The 23,373-nt window shown below is 40.5% G+C and overlaps 1 protein-coding gene across 1 annotated transcript in view; it reads left to right on the forward strand.

Annotated features, from left to right (window-relative positions):
• Positions 1-23,373, forward strand: part of LOC124804640 (heat shock protein 75 kDa, mitochondrial) — a 352,899-nt gene that overhangs the window by 271,113 nt on the left and 58,413 nt on the right. The window contains exons 6-8 of the mRNA XM_047264860.1: positions 13,336-13,496; positions 15,181-15,290; positions 15,375-15,448. Coding sequence (XP_047120816.1) covers positions 13,336-13,496; positions 15,181-15,290; positions 15,375-15,448 — 345 coding nt within the window. The remainder of the gene's footprint in view (positions 1-13,335; positions 13,497-15,180; positions 15,291-15,374; positions 15,449-23,373) is intronic.

Below are 23,373 nucleotides of genomic sequence, written 5' to 3' on the forward strand. Positions count from 1 at the left end.
TGGCAAGGCGACTAAGAGGAAAGACTGGAACAACATGATTTGAAGAGAGAAAGGAAACCCACAGGAGGGGAATGAAAGAAATGTGGGCACAAAGGAAGGCAGATGGTAGCCTGTAAGTACAGTACTTCCCTTAGTCCTAATCGCTTATTCGCTAATAACGATAATGAAACTGATTTCTTAGATGGCATATTACGGTGTCCAAATGATAAAAATACGTTATTTTAGTGGAATGTGATCAGTTACATTTACCAACCAGACTGATACAATTTCGGGTTTCGTTACGTTATCTATTTCACTGACTAAATGTAATAATTTCGTGACAAAGGCTTCCCATAGTGATCGACATTCGGTGGGTGATAGTGTGGTTACACATCTGCGAGTTAAAATAAATAAATAAATCTGTACACATGATGGATGGCATCACAACCGTTCTTTGGGCAACTATCGACTCGATGCTAAATGAATTGATTTGTATTGCTGTATTCTGGTTTGCAAAACATTTTCTACAAGTAGACGTTATTTGTATCGCTGATTGTGTTTTTACCTAAGCCACTTCATTGAATTGGGTGTTCATTCAGTTCGGATAAAGATTAAGTCTCCTTCTACGTCAGTGTGATTCCTCCAATTTTCCAGCCAGGAGATTCATCCATGAAACACCGTTCTGGAAAGTCTGCAAAATAATAATCTGAAACTGTCATAACGACATTGGAATCAAACGCTCACAAATTTCTTTGTGATGAAAGACTGCGGATATCAAATCTGGCGAGAAAGTTGTATATCCCAATTAGCTTCCCAATTAGCCAACCTTGCAATGCTTCTCAATTGTTAAATATATATGGGAACTACATATACATCCAAAATGCCTTCTCCCTTCCTTCCCTGTCCATCTCCTCCTCTCTCCACCTCATCCCCTCCCTCTCTATCCATCTCCTCTTCCCCTCGTCCGCCCCCCGCTGACCTTGAACCTTGCTTATTGTTATTGCCAACGAAACCTTGATTGGGAATTGAAGTAACTTAAAATGAATTGGGCAGTCGGTTGGGGGTTAGTTATTATACGGGTTATGAGAGATCTCTCCTGTTGCTGAATCTGTGAGGATAGTAACTTCAGTGACAGTACTCTGATTTTAATCTGCAAACGGGTAGGATTACAAAGTTTCAGACGATTCATGTTCCGTAATAATTCTACCTGTAAGTCTATTAGCAATAAATAAAACTTTCTTGTTTTCTGATAACACTGACTGGGAGGGAAAAACAAAATGACACACAACTATATATACACTTTTTGTTTAAAATTGTATATAAGGAGAAAGAATAGAAATCTGCTAAACAGTTTGTCTAGTGGTTCAAATGCCCTGCTATGGCAGTTAATACTGACGGCGAAATAGAAAATGAAACAACACATTTTTACAGCACAGCATAACACATGTACTTTCGTGTTTAAAAAAATAGCCCATGTCGATCTATATATTTATTAGAGCAGCGTGTAAAAATTTGAAGAAGACGGTCAAAAACTTTTCGAGGTATTTGCTATCAACGTGTCGTCTATATACAGAGTGTCTCACCTAACTCTGCCACCTCAGATATCTCTGGAACAACAGTAGATACTCAAAAACGGTTTTCACCAGCATGAACGTACGGCATGGGGCTTAGGAAACCAAATACTATGCGAAATTTTAAAACGTAAACAAGCACTATTTTCAACACAAACTTGTGTATTTTTAAATGGACATCCCCTGTTATTTCGTATGCTATCAATAGCATGAAAAATCACAAAAATAATGGTGTTGGTTGCATCGCAATACTTCAGTTACACCCCGAGAAATTGCGAAGCGAAGCTGACCCTTGAAATAAATGAAGCACACAGCTAGCGCAAGTCCTGAGACTCAAGCGTGCAACTCACGCTGCCGGTAATCGTGATGTGATTTACGTACGTCAGTGGAGTGTTAATATATGGTGTGGTATTGTATGACAACACATCATTGGCCCATATTTCATTGGTGGCACTCCTAAAAGGGGATGGCATAGTCCATTGAGCTGTACCTTACTTGAATCGGTCCACCTCTTATAATGTGTCAAATAATCCGGTATCTGAATGATGGATGTCCTGCACATAATGTTTATTGTTGCGAAATGACAACTAGAAGTACAGTTAGTGATAACACACTTGGTTTCACGTTTTTAAACCTCACTGCATCAAGAACTGTACGGGAATGACATTGAATCCCGCATTTCATTCTGTCGTTTTGCACTTCAGCAGTTGCAAGGTAATCCAGTATTCCTAAGCAATTCGTTGTTTTCGGACGAGGCTTCATGTACAAAACATGGTAATGTGAATCTGCGGAACATGCACTACTGGTCCGTGCAACATCCCCACTGGATTCGCCAAGTTGCTCATCAACGACAGTGGAGTGTCAATGTTTGGTGCGGTATCATTACTAACTGTATTGTAGGTCCCTGTTTTTACCGTGGAACATTGAATGGACAGCGATATGCATAATTTCTTCAACACACGCTAGCGTTGCTCATGGAGGATCTAGGATTGGAAATTCGTCTATCAATGTCGTTCCAACATGATGGATGTCTCGCACACAATTCAAAAGTTTCCAGAGACGTTCTAGATGCGACATTTCCAAGTAGGTGGATGGGGCGGGAAAGTACTGTGCGATGGCTAGCACGGTCCCCCGACCTGACGCCACTAGATGTCTTTCTCTACGGCACATTGAGGGACTGAGTGTATCAAGAACCTCCAACTACAGTAGAGGATATGCAACATCGTATTATTGCGGCCTGTGCGCCAATATCTGTAGAAACTCTACGATCTTTGCAATACTATTTCGTTACCCGTCTGCAAACGTGTACTGCTGCAAACGGAGGGCACTTCGAACATATGTCGACGTGACACAGTTTCATTGGTCAAGATGAGTGTATTTTGTACGCTGGATGTAATGCACAACAGTACAGTTTCTGTGGGCGACAGGGCACTAGTAAATGTGTTTAGCAAAGTGAATTCAAGTGTTTCATCTCTAATTGTAGCTCTAGTTGTCATTTCGCTAGAGTAAACATACATTTCAATTTGAAAACCATAACTTTGCGTTGGACGTGTTACTTGCTTATTTTTATGCATTGTGCATACCTTTACATTGTGTGAGGCTCTGACACAGGCAGCGTGAGGGTCACGCTTGAGTCTCAGGACGTGGGCTAGCTCTGCTCTTCATTTATTTCAGGCATCAACTTCGCTTCGCAATTTCTCGAGACATATCTGACGTATTGCGGTGCAACCAACGCCATTATTTTTGTGATTTTTCATGCTATCGTTTGCATACGAAGTAATAGGGGGTGTCCATTTAAAAATACACAAGTTTGTGTTGAAAATAGTATTTGTTTAAGTTTTAAAATTTCGCGTAGTATTTGGTTTCCTTAGCCCGTGCCTTACGTTCATGCTGGTGAAAACCGTTTTTGAATATCTGTTGTTGTTCCAGAGATATTTGATGTGGCAGATTTAGGTGAGCCACTCTGCATATTATATACGCATGCATATGCAATGTATATGTACGTTTATTACAAAATATTTAGCCTATGTCCGTCCAAATGTTTGTTAGAGTGTGGTGTAAGAAGTTGAAGTAAGGTGGTCAATAACTTGTTGGGAATTCTGCTAACAGCGTTTCCACTTAACTACAGTATTGTCTATTACCCTCTTTTCGCCCACTTATCAGCAGTTTCTAATGGTGAGCAAGTAGAATCAGATATGGTTCTCGGACGTACTGTCCGATTTTATTGTTGTATCTCCACCAAAACTCTCCAGGTATGGCAGATGGCGTAGGAACTCAGTATCATAAAACATGAGCACAAAACACAGGATCTGCGCTCTTAAATAATATATAGACTCTAAGATTCAACGACCATTGCGCCAGCCTCTCTGCATGCAACTAACGTATATCATATTTAAGAATGTTATAATAATTAAAAGATACAACTTTCTAAAGTAGCGTATGGTCTTCCTCATGGTTCAACTTATCTCCGTACTAAGTAGTATCGGAATCGATTGAGCAGTAGAGTTGTGACTGAGTGAGTAACTTTCGCAGTTAGTAATTGTGGTATTAGTATGAAAGTATTGACTAAACATGTTGAGAACTGAATAAGCATTGTATTGATTACGTTGAATCATATTACGTAGAACATATCAACGAACAAAAGTATTTTCACAAATATGATGAAGTTCAAAAGTGAAAGAGTAAATAGGTTCCCTGTGCAGAAAAGATAGCAAGCGCATGGTGTATGGAGAGTGTTGGAAGAATACAGTTCGTACTTGTGCTGGGTATGCGGCAAGATGTCCCAGTAGTCGTCAACCATCTCAGCGCTTATCAACCTATTCAACGAGATACGTGAAAGCGGTAGGGTAACACCTAGACAACGTAACAGAAGGAAACAAGTGACGACAGAAGAGGGGAAATCAGTGTTCTTGATGCTACAGTTGATTCGCATGTTAGCTCCCGCGCAGTCTCTCGAGGAAGTGGCATGAGTCAGGCAAGTGTTCTAAGCATTTAACATAGGTTCCATTCCTCTCACATCTCTCTCCATCAAGAGCTGCATCGAAACGATCTGTACACGGGCATTAAGACACGATACTCCTGATGTATCATGTATCTTGTTTAGTGATGAAGCCACATTTACCGATCATGGCCATGTAACCCGCCAAAACATGCACTGTTGGTCTGTTGACAATCCCCGTTGGCTTCGTGTGGTGGAACGTCAGCGCCCATGGAGTATAAACGTGTGATATGGGATAGTGAACCATCAGCTCATGGGGCCGTTTTTCATAGACGGAACACTGAACGCGCACAAGTATCGCAGCCTCCTAACAGACTATCTTCCACGGTTACTAGATGTTCCTCTGCAGACTAGGTGGAACCTGTGGTACCAACATGGCTGTCCAGCCCATAGTGTACGAAGTACTACAGCTTGTCTTCACGCATTGTTTCCAAATCGCTGGGTTGGACGTGGAGGACCTGTGCCTTGGCCGGCCCGTTCCCCGAATTTGACGCCTGTATGCATTTTTCTGCGAGGAAATCTGAAAGGCGCTGTGTACAAGGACGTACCAACCACACTCAGTGATATGCAACGAAGTACAACTGCAGCGTGCTCGGACAGCTCCGATGAAATGCTAGCACGTGTGCAGCAGCAGTCGTTCCATACCAGACAGGAAGAGTGCATTGCCGCTGCCAGTGGTCATTTTGAACACCACGTGTTGTCTCGTTACTGGTCAGAAACCAAATAACCAGTGTATGCACTTGTGTTGTTTAAGTAATTCGGTGAAAAAATTTCGAGCTTTTTTGTAACAACGGTAAACGACGAGTAGTGCGGTAGTATAGATAATTCATTCTTTAAATCCTTCACTTTCCCTTGGACATAGCGCCTTTGCGGGCATTTTCATAGTTACGAATATAAATTCATTTTTCTTTTCCTTTCTATATCTCTTCTCACATACATCTCTTTATCTGTTTGATCCAGGAGACTGCCGTAGAATAGGCCATTTATTATTTTAATATTTGCAGAGCGACTAATGATATTATTATTTTGCACTGTAAAAATATTGCCGTTAAAGTTTCTTGTGGTTGAGGATTTCCCGTCTTGTTTACGTCTGGAGGATTGTGTGTGTGTGTGTGTGTGTGTGTGTGTGTTTTAAGACCTGAGAGCGAAATCGTCCAAAGCGGGAAGTGGCCGGCCAAATCATGAAACGGCCAGTGTCCGATCTTTTCCTTATTTCGGGATTTGGCCGGTCGTTTAGCGAAAGGCATGGAACCATCGGCCAAAGTCGGAAGACACAAAAATGAGCCAATTTGAAGAGTCTGTATAATTTCAATCTTTATACAAGCTGTTGAGTTTATCAATCTCTGTTATTACTTAAACTGCTATATGAATTTTTACGATATTTTAAATTGCACAACTGTTTCAATTCGATAAGTGAAACCTATATTATTTTTAGCCTTGTACAATCCATCACTTTATCACAGTTAGTCATGACTTATTACAACGAGATAAACTTTTATGACATTTTGAATCGCACAACTGTTTATTTCTTCATTTTCAGCTATTTGTTGCTCATTTAGTAGTGAAGTTGCATCGCGTGTACCCTTGGCCGCCGGTCAGTGATTTGTGAAGAAGAAATGGTTGTCAATGATTTTTCTTCTGTAAACACGGATTCCAGCGTGAGCAGTTTCTCGTACAGAATTGAAAATTTACTTCTTGAATACAGTTCTTTAGAACACCATTCTCTGTTCTTAGCTTGGAGGAAACACCCTCGACGTTCAAGACAACTGCAAGAACGCTCATGGGATCACCACGACCCCTGTCAACATCTGGTATACGGACGTGAACATTGTCTTCAACTTTTGCTGGTGGGGGTTTTGCATCCGAATTTTTAAACATTTTTACACCTTGTGTTTGCAAACTGACGTGAGCTCCTGACCTCCTTTTCCTGGTTTCGTGTTTATTTTGATATAGTCTACAAGTAATTCTCTCTCCATACTCTTCGTCCGCTTCGGAACTTATTCCACATATTGCACGGACATATTTGTCGCGGGATACTCAACAATGGGCCGCACTAAACTCTGTTTGACACATCACACACTATATTTTCGCATTTTATTGGTAAGACAACTGATCTGTAGGTTCCGATAGTTCCATCGCCACGGCCGCAGCTTCTTTATGGGGGGATTTTTTCTGCATTTGTATCATCATCTAATTCTTGTTCACCGTTCTCAAGGTCTTGATTTGTCACTATGTTATCCATAACCACTCTATACAGATCTGAGGTAAACAGACCCACTTTTCCTTTGGAACCAAACATGTCCTCATATGGCGATTGCTGACTGCCTGGATGAAGCGAATGGTTTTTCATGACTTGAATAAATCGGAGACACTCAGCCCAACGTGTTGATTGCTTCGTCTGCATCCGTGTCATTCTCATCTTCTGGACAGCCTGGTTGACGCGTCTGATATACCCTTGGGTTTGGCTGTGTCTAGGTTTTCCGTGTACCAGTTCGGTTCAGGCCACATGTTCTTTAGTTCATTTATAACTTGTTCGAAAATTTTCTCCCGTTACCTGACTGAAGCACACTTGGACCACCTGTAGTGGTGAATGTATCAACCAGCTGGTAAGCAACTTCTTCCGCTCTTTTTCTTTTCAGTGGTCGCATTAATATCAACCTGGGTTAATGATCCTGGTAATTGAGGATAAACTTGCACTCACCGTCAGGATTACTGTGTAGGTATATCAGATCTACCTGGCTCCGTGAGTTAAATTCTTTAAATATCCGAGTTTTTTAAACTAATGCTTTCTTGGTATGTCAGTCTTAAAAACGCTTTCGTAAGCGGAAATATAATATAATGACTTCTTTGGTGACATTTTTGTATTTAGTTTGTAGTTTTTCCATCCATCTGCGACGTCCATGTCCAATATTCAAGTGAGTGTCATGCAGTACGCCGAACTATTATTCTGCATTAACGTAGTACAAAATAACGCTATTGTCTCCTGTTACTGGCGTAGTAAGTTTTTCTTTCTCCTCAGAGTCAATAACGTCATATTTTCCTAGCCGAAGATAGTCAGCATTCTCTTTTCTCTGCCTTGCCTTGGCTCGTTTTACAGCCTCTGTAACAGAGCAATACCTATCTCTTGTGAAGATTCCGCTATTATTTGCTTTTCCTTTCAGCAGAGTACTCAAAATGTGCGAAGCTTGCTTTTCGTATCAAGTATTGGTTCCGCATTTGTATATATGCGAACTTCGCCTTGCTGTTTACTCCCGTGTGAAGTAGCCATGGGACAGCCTACGGGAAAATGATACGATTGAAATTTTGAAATGGACGTATCATTAAATGGGACAGTCCAAATAATTATATTCGGTTGCTGATTTACTACATTTATAGCAAAACATCAGGAAGCATATCAATATCACTCATAAAAACGCAGTAGAGGACCGGTCATCCGACTTTCGCTAATCCGACATTTCATTTAAATCGAACAGGTCGGCGGAAAAAAACTGTAAGAAATCATCAAATTAATGTATTTTGTCAGTTTTAAAAGTAGTATTTGTCAATTTCCGCATCATTCGACTTTCCTGCTCAGCCGGATTGGCCACGGCCTGTTCAGGTCGAATAAATGGGGCTCTACTGTATGGTATAGTACACTGATGTGACAAAAGTCATGCGGTACCTCTAATATCCTGCCGGACCTCCTTTCGCCCGGTGTAGTGCAGCAGCTCGACTTGACATGGAATTACGACGACGCTGGAAGTCCCCTGCAGAAATATTGAGCCAAGCTGTATCTATATCGTCTGCGAAACCGTCGTCGGTGCTGGCCGTTGTACATGAATTGACGTCTCGATTATGTCCCATAAATGTTAATTGGGATTTATAACTGGCGATCTGGTTTGCCCAATCATTGCTCGAATTGTCCAGAATGGTCTTCAAACCAGTCATGAACAATTGTGGCCCGGTGACATGACATCATTGTTTGAGAATATGAAGTTCATAAATGGCTGCAAATGATCTCCATATAGGCGAACATAACCATTTACGGTCAATGATATGTTCAGTTGGACCAGAGGACTCGGTCCATTCCATGTAAACACAGCCCACACCATTATGGAGCCACCACGATCTCGTGCAGTGCCTTGTTGACGACTAGGGTCATGGCTTCGTGGGGTTTGCGCCACACTCAAACCCCACCATCAGCTCTCACTAACTGAAATCGGGACCCATCTGACGTGGCCACGGTTTTCTAATGGCCTAGGGTCCAACTGATATGGTCACGATCCCAGGAAAGGCGCTGCGGGCGATTTCGTGCTGTTAGCAAAGACAGTCACATCGGTCGTCCGCTGCCATAGCCCATCAACGCACTGTCTTGGCTAATACGTTCGTCGTACGCCCCACGTTGATTTCTAGGGTTGTTTCACGCATTGTTGCTTGTCTGTTTGCACTGACAGCTCTAAGCAAACGGCGCTGCTCTGGGTCGTTAAGTAAAGACCGTTGGCCACCGCGTTGTCCATGGTGAGGCGTAATGACTGAAATTTGGTATTCTCAGCACACTCTTGCCACTGTGGATCTTGGAATATTGAACTTAGTAACCATTTCCTAAATGGAATGTCCCATGCGTCTAGCGCCAACTACCATTCCGCGCTCAGTCTTAATTCCCGTCGTGCGGTCATAATCAAGTCGGACGCCTTTTCGTACGAATCTCCCGAGTACAAATGACAGCTCCGATAATGCAATGGCCTTTTATACCTTGTATACGCGATACATCCTCTATGTGTATACGTACATATCACTTCCCAGGACTTTCGTTATCTCAGTGTATAATATAAACTCCGGGAATCACCACAATACTCACAATGAAACCGATTTGTCTAAGTAAGAACAAGTCACATAGGAAACACAACTACCAGGAATTATCATAGTACTCGCAACGAAGTCGATTTGTCATAAAAGAGCAAATCGCAGTTTCAGAGGCGGGACCTTATCCGAAAAGCAGCAGCTACTATGTGCACGGCACACGTTACACTGAAAGCGGAAGAAGTGCTGCCGACCGCACATTGCTGTATCATCAGATCGAACTTGGGCCAGAGGTTTCCAGCGAATGCACGAAATGGCCTGTCAAAGTGGCATACACAGTGTTACTTTTAAGTAATCGGACCGTGGTCACACCTCTCGCCAAAGTGAGAAATGGCCGGCCAATTCGGGAGCTGGCCGCACTTCAGACTTTTTAAGAAAGTTGAAAAAGAATGGTGTTGCCTAATTATTGTGGCCTTCTGGCGCTTAGTTGTGCCGTGCTCACGAGAAACGCATTCCTCAGACCCTGCACAATCTTTGCACATAGTTAGAAGCAAAGCAAAAGCCTCAGCTCATCATAAAAAAAATGCAGCCAAATAGCTTGCACTTCACTCACACTGCATTTGCAATCATCAACGTAAAGCCAACAGATGCGATGTAGTTTTCATGTGAATACGAGAGCACCACAAATTCACGCAAAGACGGCGTAAGTATCAGTAGGCATTTCTATTATTTTTTAAGTGCCTGTTGGATACGTTCTTATTCAAAAGTTAAATCATGGCTGTTGCCATAAAAGGCAAACTATAAACTTTCAAAATAACGGAAATTACTGAAAAACTCGTAAATAGTATAGATTCAAATTCACTTTTTACAAAAAATAGGAGAGATGTTTTACATCACTTTCAATTTACTCCAGCTGTTATGATGTAATATATTGATTATTTGGTGGCTTTATCTCTTGTGGCACCCATGTCAAACGAAACTACCACAGTTCTTTACGAACGCAACATGTTCCTCATTTATCGATATTTGAAAATCCATGCAGTGTTGCGTGCAAGCTGTAATGCCACCTTTTTGACTGAGCGTCAGAATACAAGGAGAAAAGTGTTACTAGTCCCAGTGGCTCTATTTGACTACGGCAGTATTTGGTTTGGTTCTGCACCTCAATGTGTTTACACATACTGGACAAAATACACTTCAGAGTAACTAGGATGTGTCGTAGTGCAGTGGATTCCACACCGAATAATAGCAACCAAGCAGGAAATTACTACCTGACAAATTTATCCTACTAAATGCCACAATTATTAATCATCTTCTACTTGAAACCGGAAAGCTGACAATCAAATTACGTCGCAGGAGGGGATTCGAATACCCATCAGTAACAGAATAGGTATTACCTCACGGTATAAGCTTATCACTTGATCTACGAGATTGTCTTCCAGTTTTTTAATATGATTATGAAGCTAGCTTTCAGAAGCACCAAATAATATTGTCAAGACATTGTATTCAGCAACTTCTGCTGCAGTAATATCGTGGGTTGCATACATTCCAGACGACAATCATATTCAGAATGAGATTTTCACTCTGCAGCGAAGTGTGCGCTAATATGAAACTTCCTGGCAGATTAAAACCGTGTGCTGGACCGAGACTCGAACTCGAGACCTTTGCCTTTCGCAGGCAAGTGCTCTACCGACTGAGCTACCCAAGCACAACTCACGCCCCGTCCTCACAGCTTACCCGCGAAAGGCAAAGGTCCCGAGTTCGAGTCTCGATCCGGCACACAGTTTTAATCTGCCAGGAAGTTTCATATCAGTGCACACTCCACTGCAGAGTGAAAATCTCATTCTGGAAACATCCCCCAGGCTGTGGCTAAGCCATGTCTCCGCAATATCCTTTCTTTCAGGAGTGCTAGTTCTGCAAGGTTCGCAGGAGACCTTCTGTAAAGTTTGGAAGGTAGGAGAAGAGGTACTGGCAGAAGTAGAGCTGTGAGGACGGGGCGTGAGTCATGCTTGGGTAGCTCAGTCAGTAGAGCACTTGCCCGCGAAAGCATATGTCCCGAGTTCGAGTCTCGGTCCGGCACACAGTTTTAATCTGCCAGGAAGTTTTGACAATCATATTCTTATATACACTGATCGGCCAGAACATTATGACCACTGACGTGCTATCGATATAAATCCCTCCAGGCGATAGCAGCGTCACCTGGCGAAGATTAACTAGAAGTCAAATACAGGCATGGTGCATGTAATATCAGTGAGCGTGCTGTCCGTATGTAGAATGAGGAAGGCGTGTGAGCTATCTGAGTTTGGCTGACAGCAGATTATGATGGCCTGGAGGCTCGGCACGAGTATTAGGGAATTGCACGACTTGTCAAGTGTTAGAGGAGTTCTGTGGTGACTGTCTTCTACACGTGTGAAACCATGTTCAGACGTCATGGGGTGGGGCGGCCACCCCTCATCAAAGATGTCGGACGTCACAGGGTAGGCAGACTGATAAATCAGGACAGGCTGCCAGCTGTGACAGAACTAACATCAGACTTTAATGCTGGGTAGAGTGCAAGCGTGCCTGGACACACAGTGCACGGAACACTCCTAACGATGAGCTTCCGCACCGACAGCCCATGCACGTGCCTTCGGCAACTACGACTGACTAGAACACGTGACCGATGTCACTGGTCTTTGGCGCAGGTGCAGAGCGTTGCATGGTCTGATGAATCCTGATACCTTCTTCACCATGCAGATGGGAGGGCACGAATCTGTCGTCTTCCAGGGGAACAGCTCCTTGAGACCTTTACTTCGGAACGGAGACAAGCTGGCAACGGATCCATCATGATCTGGGGAACATTCACGTGGGCATCCATTGGTCCAGTGGAGCTCGTGCGAGGCGCTATGATGACCAAGGAGTATCATACACTGTTTGCAGACCACGTACCCCCCTTCATGACGATCATGTTTTCCAGCGGCACTTCAGTGATATGAGCCATGAGGCAAGTGGTTGAGAGTGGTATTGTGTAGGGATGTACAAGGATATTGTATAGGTGTGGTGGGCAGTGGAATACCACTCTGGGAGGAGTGGGAAGGATAATGAGTAGGACATTCCTCATTTCAGGGTACAATGAGTGATAGTCAGAACCCTGGTGTAGAACGTAATTCAGTTGCTCCAGCCCTGTATTGTACTAAGTCACGATGGAATTCTCCTCTGTGGCCAAACAGTAGGGCTTTGGGAGGTGATGGATGACTAGAAAGATAAATCAGAGGAAATTTGTTTTCGTACAAGGTTGGGAGGGTAATTATCGTCTGTAAAGGCCTCAGTGAGACCCTCTGTATATTTCGAGAGGGACTGCTCGTCACTGCAGATGCGACGGCCTCAGGTGTCTAGGCTGTATGGGAGAGACTTCTTTGTATGGAATGGGTGGCAGCTGTCGAAGTGAAGGTATTGCTGGTGATTGGTAGGTTTGATACAGAGAGAGGTACTGATATAGCCATGATGAAATGAATGAAGTATGTAAAAACAAGATGAAATCTGAGGTAGTAGGCTGATAGTGAAAGGCAAAAACCAACTGAAATAGACGTGTAAACACTATGAGATCAAAGAAAAAAAAAGTTACATTCACATAAAGGAAGCATCAGTGGCAATTGGAGAAGTTACTTAAAAGGTTATACCTTCTAAACCATAGTGATGAGTTGTTTGCTCGTATAAATGTCACCAGTTTGGTGGCTTATGAGATTTTTCTTGTGATTTTGCAAAACTTCCAAAGTTCAGAATAAGTTGACAATATTGCATTCAACAAGATCTTTCCATTTTGCCCACCATTTTTTCCACTATTTTTCTCTTCATTTACAGAAATGTTTAAAATAATGGGTGGATAGGTGGTAATGTTTATGTTTGTACTTATATTGTATTACTTGACAAAAAATTCATTGTTACATCTTCTGTGCAAAAGAATATTTGTTTCTGACTGTTGTCATGTTAAAGGTGATGTGTGTTTTTCAACTCCGTTTTCTTGTTTTAAAGGCATTTCTGGAACAAGTGAAAGAGAAAGGCAGTGAAGCCTCCAACATCATAGGGCAGTTTGGTGTGGGTTTCTATTCCTGCTTCATGGTAGCAGAGAAGGTGGAAGTCTACACACGCTCCTGTGAACCTGGCTCTCCTGGTTTGCGGTGGACATCTGATGGGTATGTTTCAGCGTGCATCGCTTCACAGTATGCTAAACAATAGTTATTACAAAGAACAAAATTATGTGACACTGTATCACTTTCATCTGTGTGTCCTGTGCCCTGTGTGTGTGAGAGAGGAAGGGGGTGGGGGGGGGGGGCGTGGGGGCAAAAGAAATGGTTCAGAAAGCATTATTTGTTGCAGTTAGGGGGACAGCTTGTGAGTGCAATAATTTGAAGCCCTATGCTGAACCTAATTTTTTTGAATACTTGGACAGTATGTCTGATTTTAACGGAATATGTGTAATAAAGTAAAATAGAAGTTGTTTACCAAGTTTCTTTATAATATAAAAATTGTTCCTCAGCAAAAAAGTAAGTTAGTATAGCGTTTTCTGTGTCGGGGGGGGGGGGGGGCGGGAGAGGAGAGGGGGGGGGGGGGGCGCAAGGTAACAAAAAAGAGTGGTTAAAAAAATACATTTAAAGATACCGCTGTTACTTGCTATTTCTGTGAATAAGTGATAAGATTCTCAAAAGAACACATCAACAACATTTTCAAGTTTTTATTGTCTCAGCTGGAATGAGAGACTATTTAATTTGTGAAAGTATAAGCAACCATAAGGATAAATTGTGATTAGAGGGACATGAAAACAGCAACTAAGACCAGGAAGTTTCCAATTCCATGAATTAATGGCTTTGATTTTTGTGCTTTCTGTTAAATGAAATGTGTATATTTTCTGGAGAAGGTCAAAGTCCAGTGACATCATCATACTCATTGATCATAGCATGCTTTTTTTCTCTCTGTGTACAAGAGCTTTTTGGAAAATAGCTTCCATTTTCAAGTAGCCTGGGAAACATTGAGGAAAAGAGACATATGCTGTACATGTACACCCAATAGGGCAGTGTGCTTAGAGCTGCCACAGTGTGAAAGCCCCACTGCATTAGATGCCTACAGTAGCTATTCAAAGTAAGCTGAAAAGTTCTTGATGCTGATATTTCTTAACTTTTGCTTCAGTGATGTACACCTTTTCATGCACATCAAACAGTGGCTGGGCTCCCAACGTATAGACTCCAACAATGAAGAGCTTCAAGATACTGTCACAGATGGGCTCCAATCGTATTATGCAGACTTTTATGGAGAGGGAATTTGTTAACTTGTTAAGAGAGATTTTCAGTGCTTAAACCTGAGAGGTGATTATGTAATGAAGGAATGAAAAAGGTGTAGTTTTAAGATTTTTGTAATAAATTTGGTTTAACTATTCAAATTATTCACAGCCTAACAAAGATTACTTTATGAAAGGCCCTCATACATTTTAAATTTGTCTCCTCCCTGCTCAGTACTACCTCTTTACAGCTAGTGCAAACCCTCTTAGTAAATTATTTGTCTGTCCTAGTCAGTTACCTTATACCATTGACTTTTAACTAGTTGTTTGGTTGGTACTGTGTAGTTATTGCTTGCTTCTCAAATGTGAAGACTGCAATTAAGATAAAGATGAGTGTCTCTCTGTAATAGACTAAGCACTGGGAGGGGGGGGGGCAGAAAAATTTGACCACATAGTTCTTTATCTGATGCAGACAGTTGTTTATCTACATTCACACTTTTCAAACTATGCCATGAGTACAGAATGAGACTACATTCTTAGTAGACAGTTTGTCTATGTGCTTGGTGTATTTTATTTCAGTCATCATACGCATTTCTATTTTGCAGATCAGGAACTTATGACATCCAAGAAGCAGAGGGTGTGCAGCAAGGAACTAAGATAATTATCCATTTAAAAACCGAATGTCGTGAGTTCAGTGATGAAGACACAGTTAACAGTAAGTTGATATAATATTGTGTCTGCAGAGTAAGGACTCACACACTGTTCACATATTTAAATGTTTTATTTGTATAAATTTCAGATATAATTAAAAAATACAGCAATTTTGTTGGAAGCCCAATTTATGTTAATGGAAAGAAAGCTAATACAATTCAGGTAAGTGTGTTTTTTGACTGTTCCTAAACGATTTAGTTGCATGTTACTTAATAGATGTTGCTCTGAATGTGTACCTGGTATCGTGACTGAATTGTTTTATGTTTGAAATTGTGAAGGCAATAGAAGAAGAAGAAGGAGAAGAAGTTACACTCTCTCTCTCTCTCTCTCTCTCTCTCTCTCTCCCCCTCCCTCTCTCCCTCTCTCCCCCTCTCCCTCTCTCCCCCTCTCCCTCTCCCTCTCCCTCTCCCTCTCCCTCTCCCTCTCCCTCTCCCTCTCCCTCTCCCTCTCTCCCTCTCTCTATCTCCTCCCCCCCCCCCCCTCCCTCCCACTGTATCTTGTTCTGTTGTGGTTTGAAAATACAGGCATGATATGTAAAATCAAGAACCAAATCTTAAGTTTGTGGATAAAGGATTGAAGTCCAAGTCCCTCAACACATTTCTTGTGCTTTGGTGCAGCAAGAGACTTTGTCAGTACATCAGCCATCATATCTTCTGTTCACTGATATCCCAGTCTCAGTGGGTACTCTTGTAGAGCTTAGTGTATGAAATGATATTTTATGTGAATGGGCTTTGTCTTTGAGTGAAAAACTGGGTTATATGGTAATTTTCCTCCTGACTGGCTGTCACTGAACAAGGTGATACATTGAGTTCCCTAAACCCAGCTCCTTCATGACTGTTGGCAGGTGAACTGATTCCTTTGCTGCTTCACACTAACTTTGGTCTGCTACATTTCCATTTTGTCATTATGTTGATGCAGTTGCGTGTAGGCGGAATAACTCCGTCAAAGGCATAGATTAATTCATTGTCTGATGATGGCTCTGACTCAAGAGGGGCAAACAGCATTAAGAGTAAATGATACATTGGTGACATATGTGTATAGTGTTGCAGAACTTTTGAACAAACATTTTATAACTGTTACTGAAAATATGGGGTTGTCAGGTTCTGTATATGCTGCCATGGGATAGCTCCTACCAGACATTTCAAGTAACTTCCATAATATGAATTTGACCCTCACTACCCCAGCAGAAGTAATGTCCACCATAAAATCTTTAAAATCAAAAACATCTAGTGAGTATGATGAAATATCAACAAAGTTCATTAAAGAATGTGATTTTGAGTTAAGTAACATAGTATGCTATCTGTGTAACGAGTTGTTTGTCAGTGGAATATTTACTGAGTGGTTGAAATATGCTGAAGTTAAGCCACTGTTTGAGAAGAGAGGTACAGAAATAGCATTAAATTTCTGTCCAATTTCACTTTAGCCAGCATTCTCAAAAATTTTAGAAAAGGTAATGTACAATCTGCTTTATAACCAGTTTATCACAAATGACATACTGTCAAAGTCACAGTTTGCATTTGTAAAGGGTTCTGATATTGAGAAGGCTATCTACATTTATACAGTCAAAATGTACTTAATTCATTAGGCAAAAAATTGCAAGCAACTGGTATATTCTGTGATCTGTTAAAGCCATTTGGCTGCATAAATCACAATATCCTTTTAAGTAAATTAGAATATTATGGTGTAACAGGAAATGCTGCAAAATGGTTCAAATCTTATATCTTTGGCAGGAAACAAAGGGTGTTATTAGGACAAGACGTATTTCCAACTGGGAACTAATTACATGTGGGGTTCCACAGGGTTCCATCATAGGCCCCTTACTTTTCCTTGTGTATATCAATGACCTTTCATCAATAACATTACCAAACGTCAAGTTTGTTTTGTTTGCTGATAATACAAACATTGCAATAAATAGCAAATCAAGTGTAGTCTTAGAGAGATTGACTAATGAAATTTTTGTAGACATTAATCACTGGTTCCTAGCCAATTCTTTGTCACTAAATTTTGAAAAAGCACACTACATGCAGTTCAGAACTTGTATGGGGTGTCCCACGAGTACATGCCTAACATATAATGACAAGCAGATGGAAGAAGTGGACAGTGTTAAATTCTTGAGATTACAGCTTGATGATAAATTCAATTGGGAGGAGCACACCACAGAACTGCTGAAGTGTCTAAAGAAATCCCTATTTGCAATGCGAATTCTGTCAGACATAGGGGATATAAAAACGAAAAAGCTGCCATACTATGCTTACTTTCACTCCATAAAGTCATATGGGATTATTTTTTGGGGTAATTCATCAAGCCAAACTAAAGTTTTCTGGGCACAAAAACATGCAGTAAGAGTTACATGTGGTGTGAACTCAAGAACATCCTGCAGAGGCCTTTTTAGGGAACTAGGAATACTAACTACTGCTTCCCAGTATATTTATTCCTTAGTGAAATTTGTCATTAAAAATATATCTCTTTTCAAACCAACAGCTCAGTTCATGGAACCAGTATTAGAAATAAGAATAATCTTCACAAGGGTTTAAAGTCACTTACTCTTGTAGAAATAGGTGTGCACTATTCAGGAACACACATTTTTCATAACTTTGGAACCAACTCTCTCTCTCTCTCTCTCTCTCTCTCTCTCTCTCTCTCTCTGTGTGTGTGTGTGTGTGTGTGTGTGTGTGTGTGTGTGTGTGTGTGTGTGTATGGTTCTGTTATATGTTTATTATCTTATAAATATTTTTTTTAAATTTTAAATTCATTGCATTAATGCAATCTTGGTAAATGAGTGTTATAAAATGATCCTTTCATATAGTGTTCATTAAAAAAAAAGTTTACGACCATTCCACGTGTGGCCTGTGGAAGGTACATTAGTTGTTTAAGTTGTAAATATTTGTCATGTATTATTGTTTTTCTGACATATTCTACATCCTTGAGGACCTCCTCACTACGGATCAATTGGAATGAAAGTAAATCTAATCTAATCTAATCTAAAACTCACTGTTTGTATCAACATTGAAATCTCCTCCTATAGAATCATAGAATTCATGTTGATGCCTCCTTATTGGTGGTGGTCTGACTCATCTTCATAGAAGTTCACATAAGTTTGTTTGGGTTCAAAACTGTTGTGATCAAGGGATTGCACATCTCTTGACATGTGAATCGTGTGATTTCTCATTACCCATACATGATAGGTTTTCTGTCAGTCAGAATAGTCTACAAAAATACGTTGTTTGCCTTTAGAATTAAAATTTTCATTCTTTCATAGGTTATCCAAGAAGACAATCTTTAGAGCAAATGTACGAATACGAGATAGGTCAGGTTTTCTCATATAGAATTCACACAGATAGTCCTTTAGTTAACCAACAATTCTGAATGTAGTTAGCTGTATTGATGGCTTTGACCCAAAATGATGGTGGTTGTTCTGACTCAAGCAGCCTGCTACGAACCACATCAGCCAATGACTGGCTCTTGTGTTTGGAGACACCATTCTGCTGCAGTGTGTATAGAACTGCTAGCCATCACTTTATTCTTACCACTCTGAGGATGAAGTCCATTCTTTCATTGCACTACTCCTTACTGTTTTCTGTCTGGAAGGTTTTAATTTCATGACCAATCTGCGGTTCAGCTAGGTTTCTGAACTCAGCAAATTTGTTTACAACTTCTCATTTATATTGAAGAAAATAGGTGTGACGACATCTGCTGTGGTCATTGAAAAAGATAAGAAAAAATTGTGCATGACCTAGAGATGTTTATCTCATTAGCCTACAGATGGCAGTGTGAGTTAACTCTAGAAGTTTGAGTCCCCCTTTCATTTGGTGAAGAGAGTGGACTTCATTTTACATTCAATACACATGGTGCATCAGGTGTATCTCGTGTAGCTGTACTGGTTTTCTCAAATGATACTGTGTGGTTATTGTCCACAACTTTGCTACTGAAATGAGACTGGTTCTGAGTTTCAGGGCATACAATATGTTTTTCAGTGTAAAGGAGTTGGCATCACTAGCTTCAGTTGCAATGTATACGTCACCTTTAGTTGTTACTTGTGAACATTTTGGACTGCAGGCATTAATTTATCATGCTTTTCTGTCACACACGTGAACACTTTTGGACTGTCACTCTTATATAAGGTGCGATTACTGATCCCTAGATTGGAATTTGTGAAGTGTGAGGCATTTGAGCAGTGCTGATCTGCAAGCAGGTTCTTTGGATGCATAGATTGAGTCTAATTTAAGCCATACCTGATGTGTTCTAAGGCAGTTCTTTACTTGCTTCAGAACTGGTGAATAAAATCAAGTCTGCTTTTGCTTTTCTCTCTGCCATTAGTCATACTTTGTATGTAGCTACTGTAGCACTGAGCTTTTCACCATCACCAGTCACCACATACATATTCCTAAGCGTCGTTTTTGATGAATAGTGCTTCTACTGGGTTGTCCTTATGTTGTAATTATTGCATGAGAGAGCTTACAGTCAAACTCCATGTGCAGCAGTCATATACACCACATACATCATCTGAGTGAACTGGTTTGTTTATGTCCTTTCGAGCTTATGACTTTAAGCTTGCATAACCTGGGTCCATAACCTGTTGTGTTGTGGTTTTAATTTCAGACCCAACATGTAATTACTGAAAACCTTTATTCATAGTTTACTGTATGGTGGATAACACAGAACTTAAAACAACAGGCTTCAAGATATGCATTTAGTGCCATCTATGGACACCAATGATATTACATTGCAGTAAAATTTAAATCTTGACATATTTAACTTATGGTTTCCTTATATGTGGTATGCTATACAGTTTAAAACTGGAAAATTTTGTCGCTACTATTGATATTGTTGTTTTGAAGTAGAGTAACCCATAAACTTATTCAAATACATCTAAATCGACATTTAGTCAGCATGTTGCACATTTCAATGTCTGGCAGAGGATACCTAACATAGTGTTGTCACTTTCCCCCTTCCTGTTCCAGTTGTGAATAATGTGTGGATGGAATGACTATTGAGAAGCTTCCATATGAAATTTTTCTTGGTGAAGAATGACAAGCTTTTTAGTTGCATGATATTCCTTTTGTTCATCCTGTTCTTCCCATTCCTTCCCCTAACTAGGTAACAGTGTTGAACTGTAGAACATATTCAGAAAGTCTAGGACCATAGCACCAACATGAGCACCAGTATGTACTTCCTTTGAGACCTTTTGGATGAACAGAATAAGTTAGGTTTCATGAGGTTGTTGTTTGCTGAATACATATTAGTTCAACAAAAGAGGTTTTTAGTCTGCAGAATATTATAATACACAAGCATAAAATATATTCCAAAAGCTTACAACAGTTTGACATCAGCAGTGTAGACCTATAGCAGTATGCATCTATTCAATAGCCCTTCTTAAAAATGGGTATGACCTGTGAATTTTTCCAATCATTTAAAGTCTTTGCTCCTCTAGCAAGCTATAACAGACTGCTGCTAAACCTGGACAAAGTTCTTTTGTATAATTGATGTGGAATTGTAAAGATGCAACAACTAGTTTTTTAATCATTTTACATTTGGTTCATTTTCTATCCTGTGGTCACTTATCTTGATATCTCTTATTTTGCAACAGTTGAAGGGAGGAACCGTAGTATGACTGCGCTAAGTGAAACAGTTTCAGTGAACAGAATTTAGCATTTTGGGCTCTTCTCTTTCATCTTCCATTTCAGTACCATCATAGTCATTGAGTAACTGGCTAAATTTCTTTCACCTGTTTACTGACTTAAGACCAAAACAGCTTATAATGTTTTGTCAAACCATTTTATAGAATTCTACATTCATATTTGTCAAACATTCGATGCATATCTTTCCTTACACTCCATTTGCCTTGCCTGAGTTTTTAAGTATCAGCAAGGCTTTGGCCGATTTTAAATATGAAGTGACATTCCCCTTGCTTCCACAGCAATTTTGTAACAAGGCTGTTTCAAATCTTTCCCATCTCTCACAACTTTTCTTAGAATATATCTATGTAATGCATATTTGTACAATACTTTTTGTAATTTATACTAAGTGTTTTCAGTCTTCAAGGTACCCTCTTACGGTACTATAATACTATCAAGAAATTTGTGAACAATCTTTTCCAAGTTACTTCTGAAACTTCTTACTAGTAAGGGTCCTGAAGCTGGGCATATATGAAATGTTCCAATTGCCATGTTTGACTCACCTGTAACACTTATATTCATCCTAATTAGTAAATGTTCATAATGAGTATTAACCTCACTAGATATTATTGTATTATTTATGGCTATAGCCGTGCCTCCACCATTTGGTGTCTAGCCTATCATTGTGATATACATTCTGATCAGGATGTAGTATTATATTCACTTCTGGTTTCAGCCACCAATATGCACCTAATACCACTGGTTATATACTCCTAGTACTACCACGTGGTTTTAATTAAAGTTTAGCTAGTCATGGAGGTCCAGCGTGGGCTGCAGTTGTTGTATGAGGGCAAAACTTGGTAGATGTGCTAATACATTAATGCAGAACAGATTTGCACTAGGAAAAAATTAAGCCCAATTTTGATCACCGGATGAAAATCTGGCACTGTACGCTGTTTGTATGATGATGTGGCATCTACGTTTGTCATTTTACAAGCCACAATGTGAATGAACAGCATAGCTATCTAGAAGAGAGGCCGTGCACTGTTAGTGAAACTATTTTATGTGAACAGCAGCAATTACAGCGGTGCATTCAGAAAATATCACTGACTGAAAGGTCTGAAGAGAGGCCTGCTGTCATTGAATGGTTTAACGAAGACAATGATGAAATTTGAAAACATGGGTGAGCTTGGTGTTTCTCCTGGAATGTATCCTATCCCAGGAGAGGTTGTTGATGCTGTAACTGATTATTCAGTTTGTGCTCTGTGTAGTGCTTGTGCTCTAGTAGCATCATGAGAACTGTCCATTCCATAGCCAACAGTATGGAAAGTTTTGAAGTCTGTTTTGCACTGGCACCCTCACAAGATCCATACTATGCAACAACTGAAAGTCATGATCCATAGCAGTGTTCTGAATTTGCTCTTCAGTTTATGGAATGAAGTTGATGACATTTGGTCAAGCAATATTCTATGGAGTGACAAGGCACATTTGACACTACAGGGAGCAGTGAATATGCAGAACTATTGAATTTGAGATACTGATAAACCACATGTCGTGCACGAGGAGCCATTGCTCTCACCATATGTGACTGTGTGGTGTGGATTCACAAGTGCCTTTATTCTTGGTCCATTCTTCTTTGAAGAGAATATACCCAGAAGGCCTGTCAGGTGTACCACAACATCTGCACAGTATTGGGACCAACTTGCACAGCATGTAATTCCTGCTTTGGAAGAATACAACTGTGTGGAAATAAATGTTTTCACGCAATGTAGGGCAAGACCTCATGTCACTCACACAGTGAAAGATTGCCTTAATCCAACATTTCATGAATGTGTTATCTTCAGAGGTTTTCCTGATGCATGGCTTGCAAGATCACCGGGTCTGAATCCCTGTGACTGCTGGCTCTGGGGATATTTATTTTTATTTATTTATTTGCTACAAGAAACAAAAAATTCTAATTGGTAACACATTGTCACATTCTTGATTGTATTAGTAATAATACTGCCCGCAAACTGTTATATAGATAGTGGGTCCTGGGGATATAATAAAAGAATGCGTTTGCCAAGGGCATGTTTGGTCCTACCTGATCTGAAGATGTCGTGCACGAGGAGCCATTGCTCTCACCATATGTGACTGTGTGGTGTGGATTCACAAGTGCCTTTATTCTTGGTCCATTCTTCTTTGAAGAGAATATACCCAGAAGGCCTGTCAGGTGTACCACAACATCTGCACAGTATTGGGACCAACTTGCACAGGAACATGTTGCTCAAATTCCACGGGAACTGATGCAAACAACAGATGTTCCTGTTGTTTTACAGATGTGGTATCTCATCGACATCTCTGGTGCCCATACTGAATAAGTTGCATAAGCAGCTATTAATAATAAAAACAGCTGTATACCTTCCTCACTTGTTTGACCTTTTCTGCCTGTGTCCCATTCTCATTTCATTATAAATGGAAACATTTCTATGT

This window comes from Schistocerca piceifrons, chromosome 7 (genome assembly GCF_021461385.2).
Source record: "Schistocerca piceifrons isolate TAMUIC-IGC-003096 chromosome 7, iqSchPice1.1, whole genome shotgun sequence".
NCBI lineage: Eukaryota > Metazoa > Arthropoda > Insecta > Orthoptera > Acrididae > Schistocerca > Schistocerca piceifrons.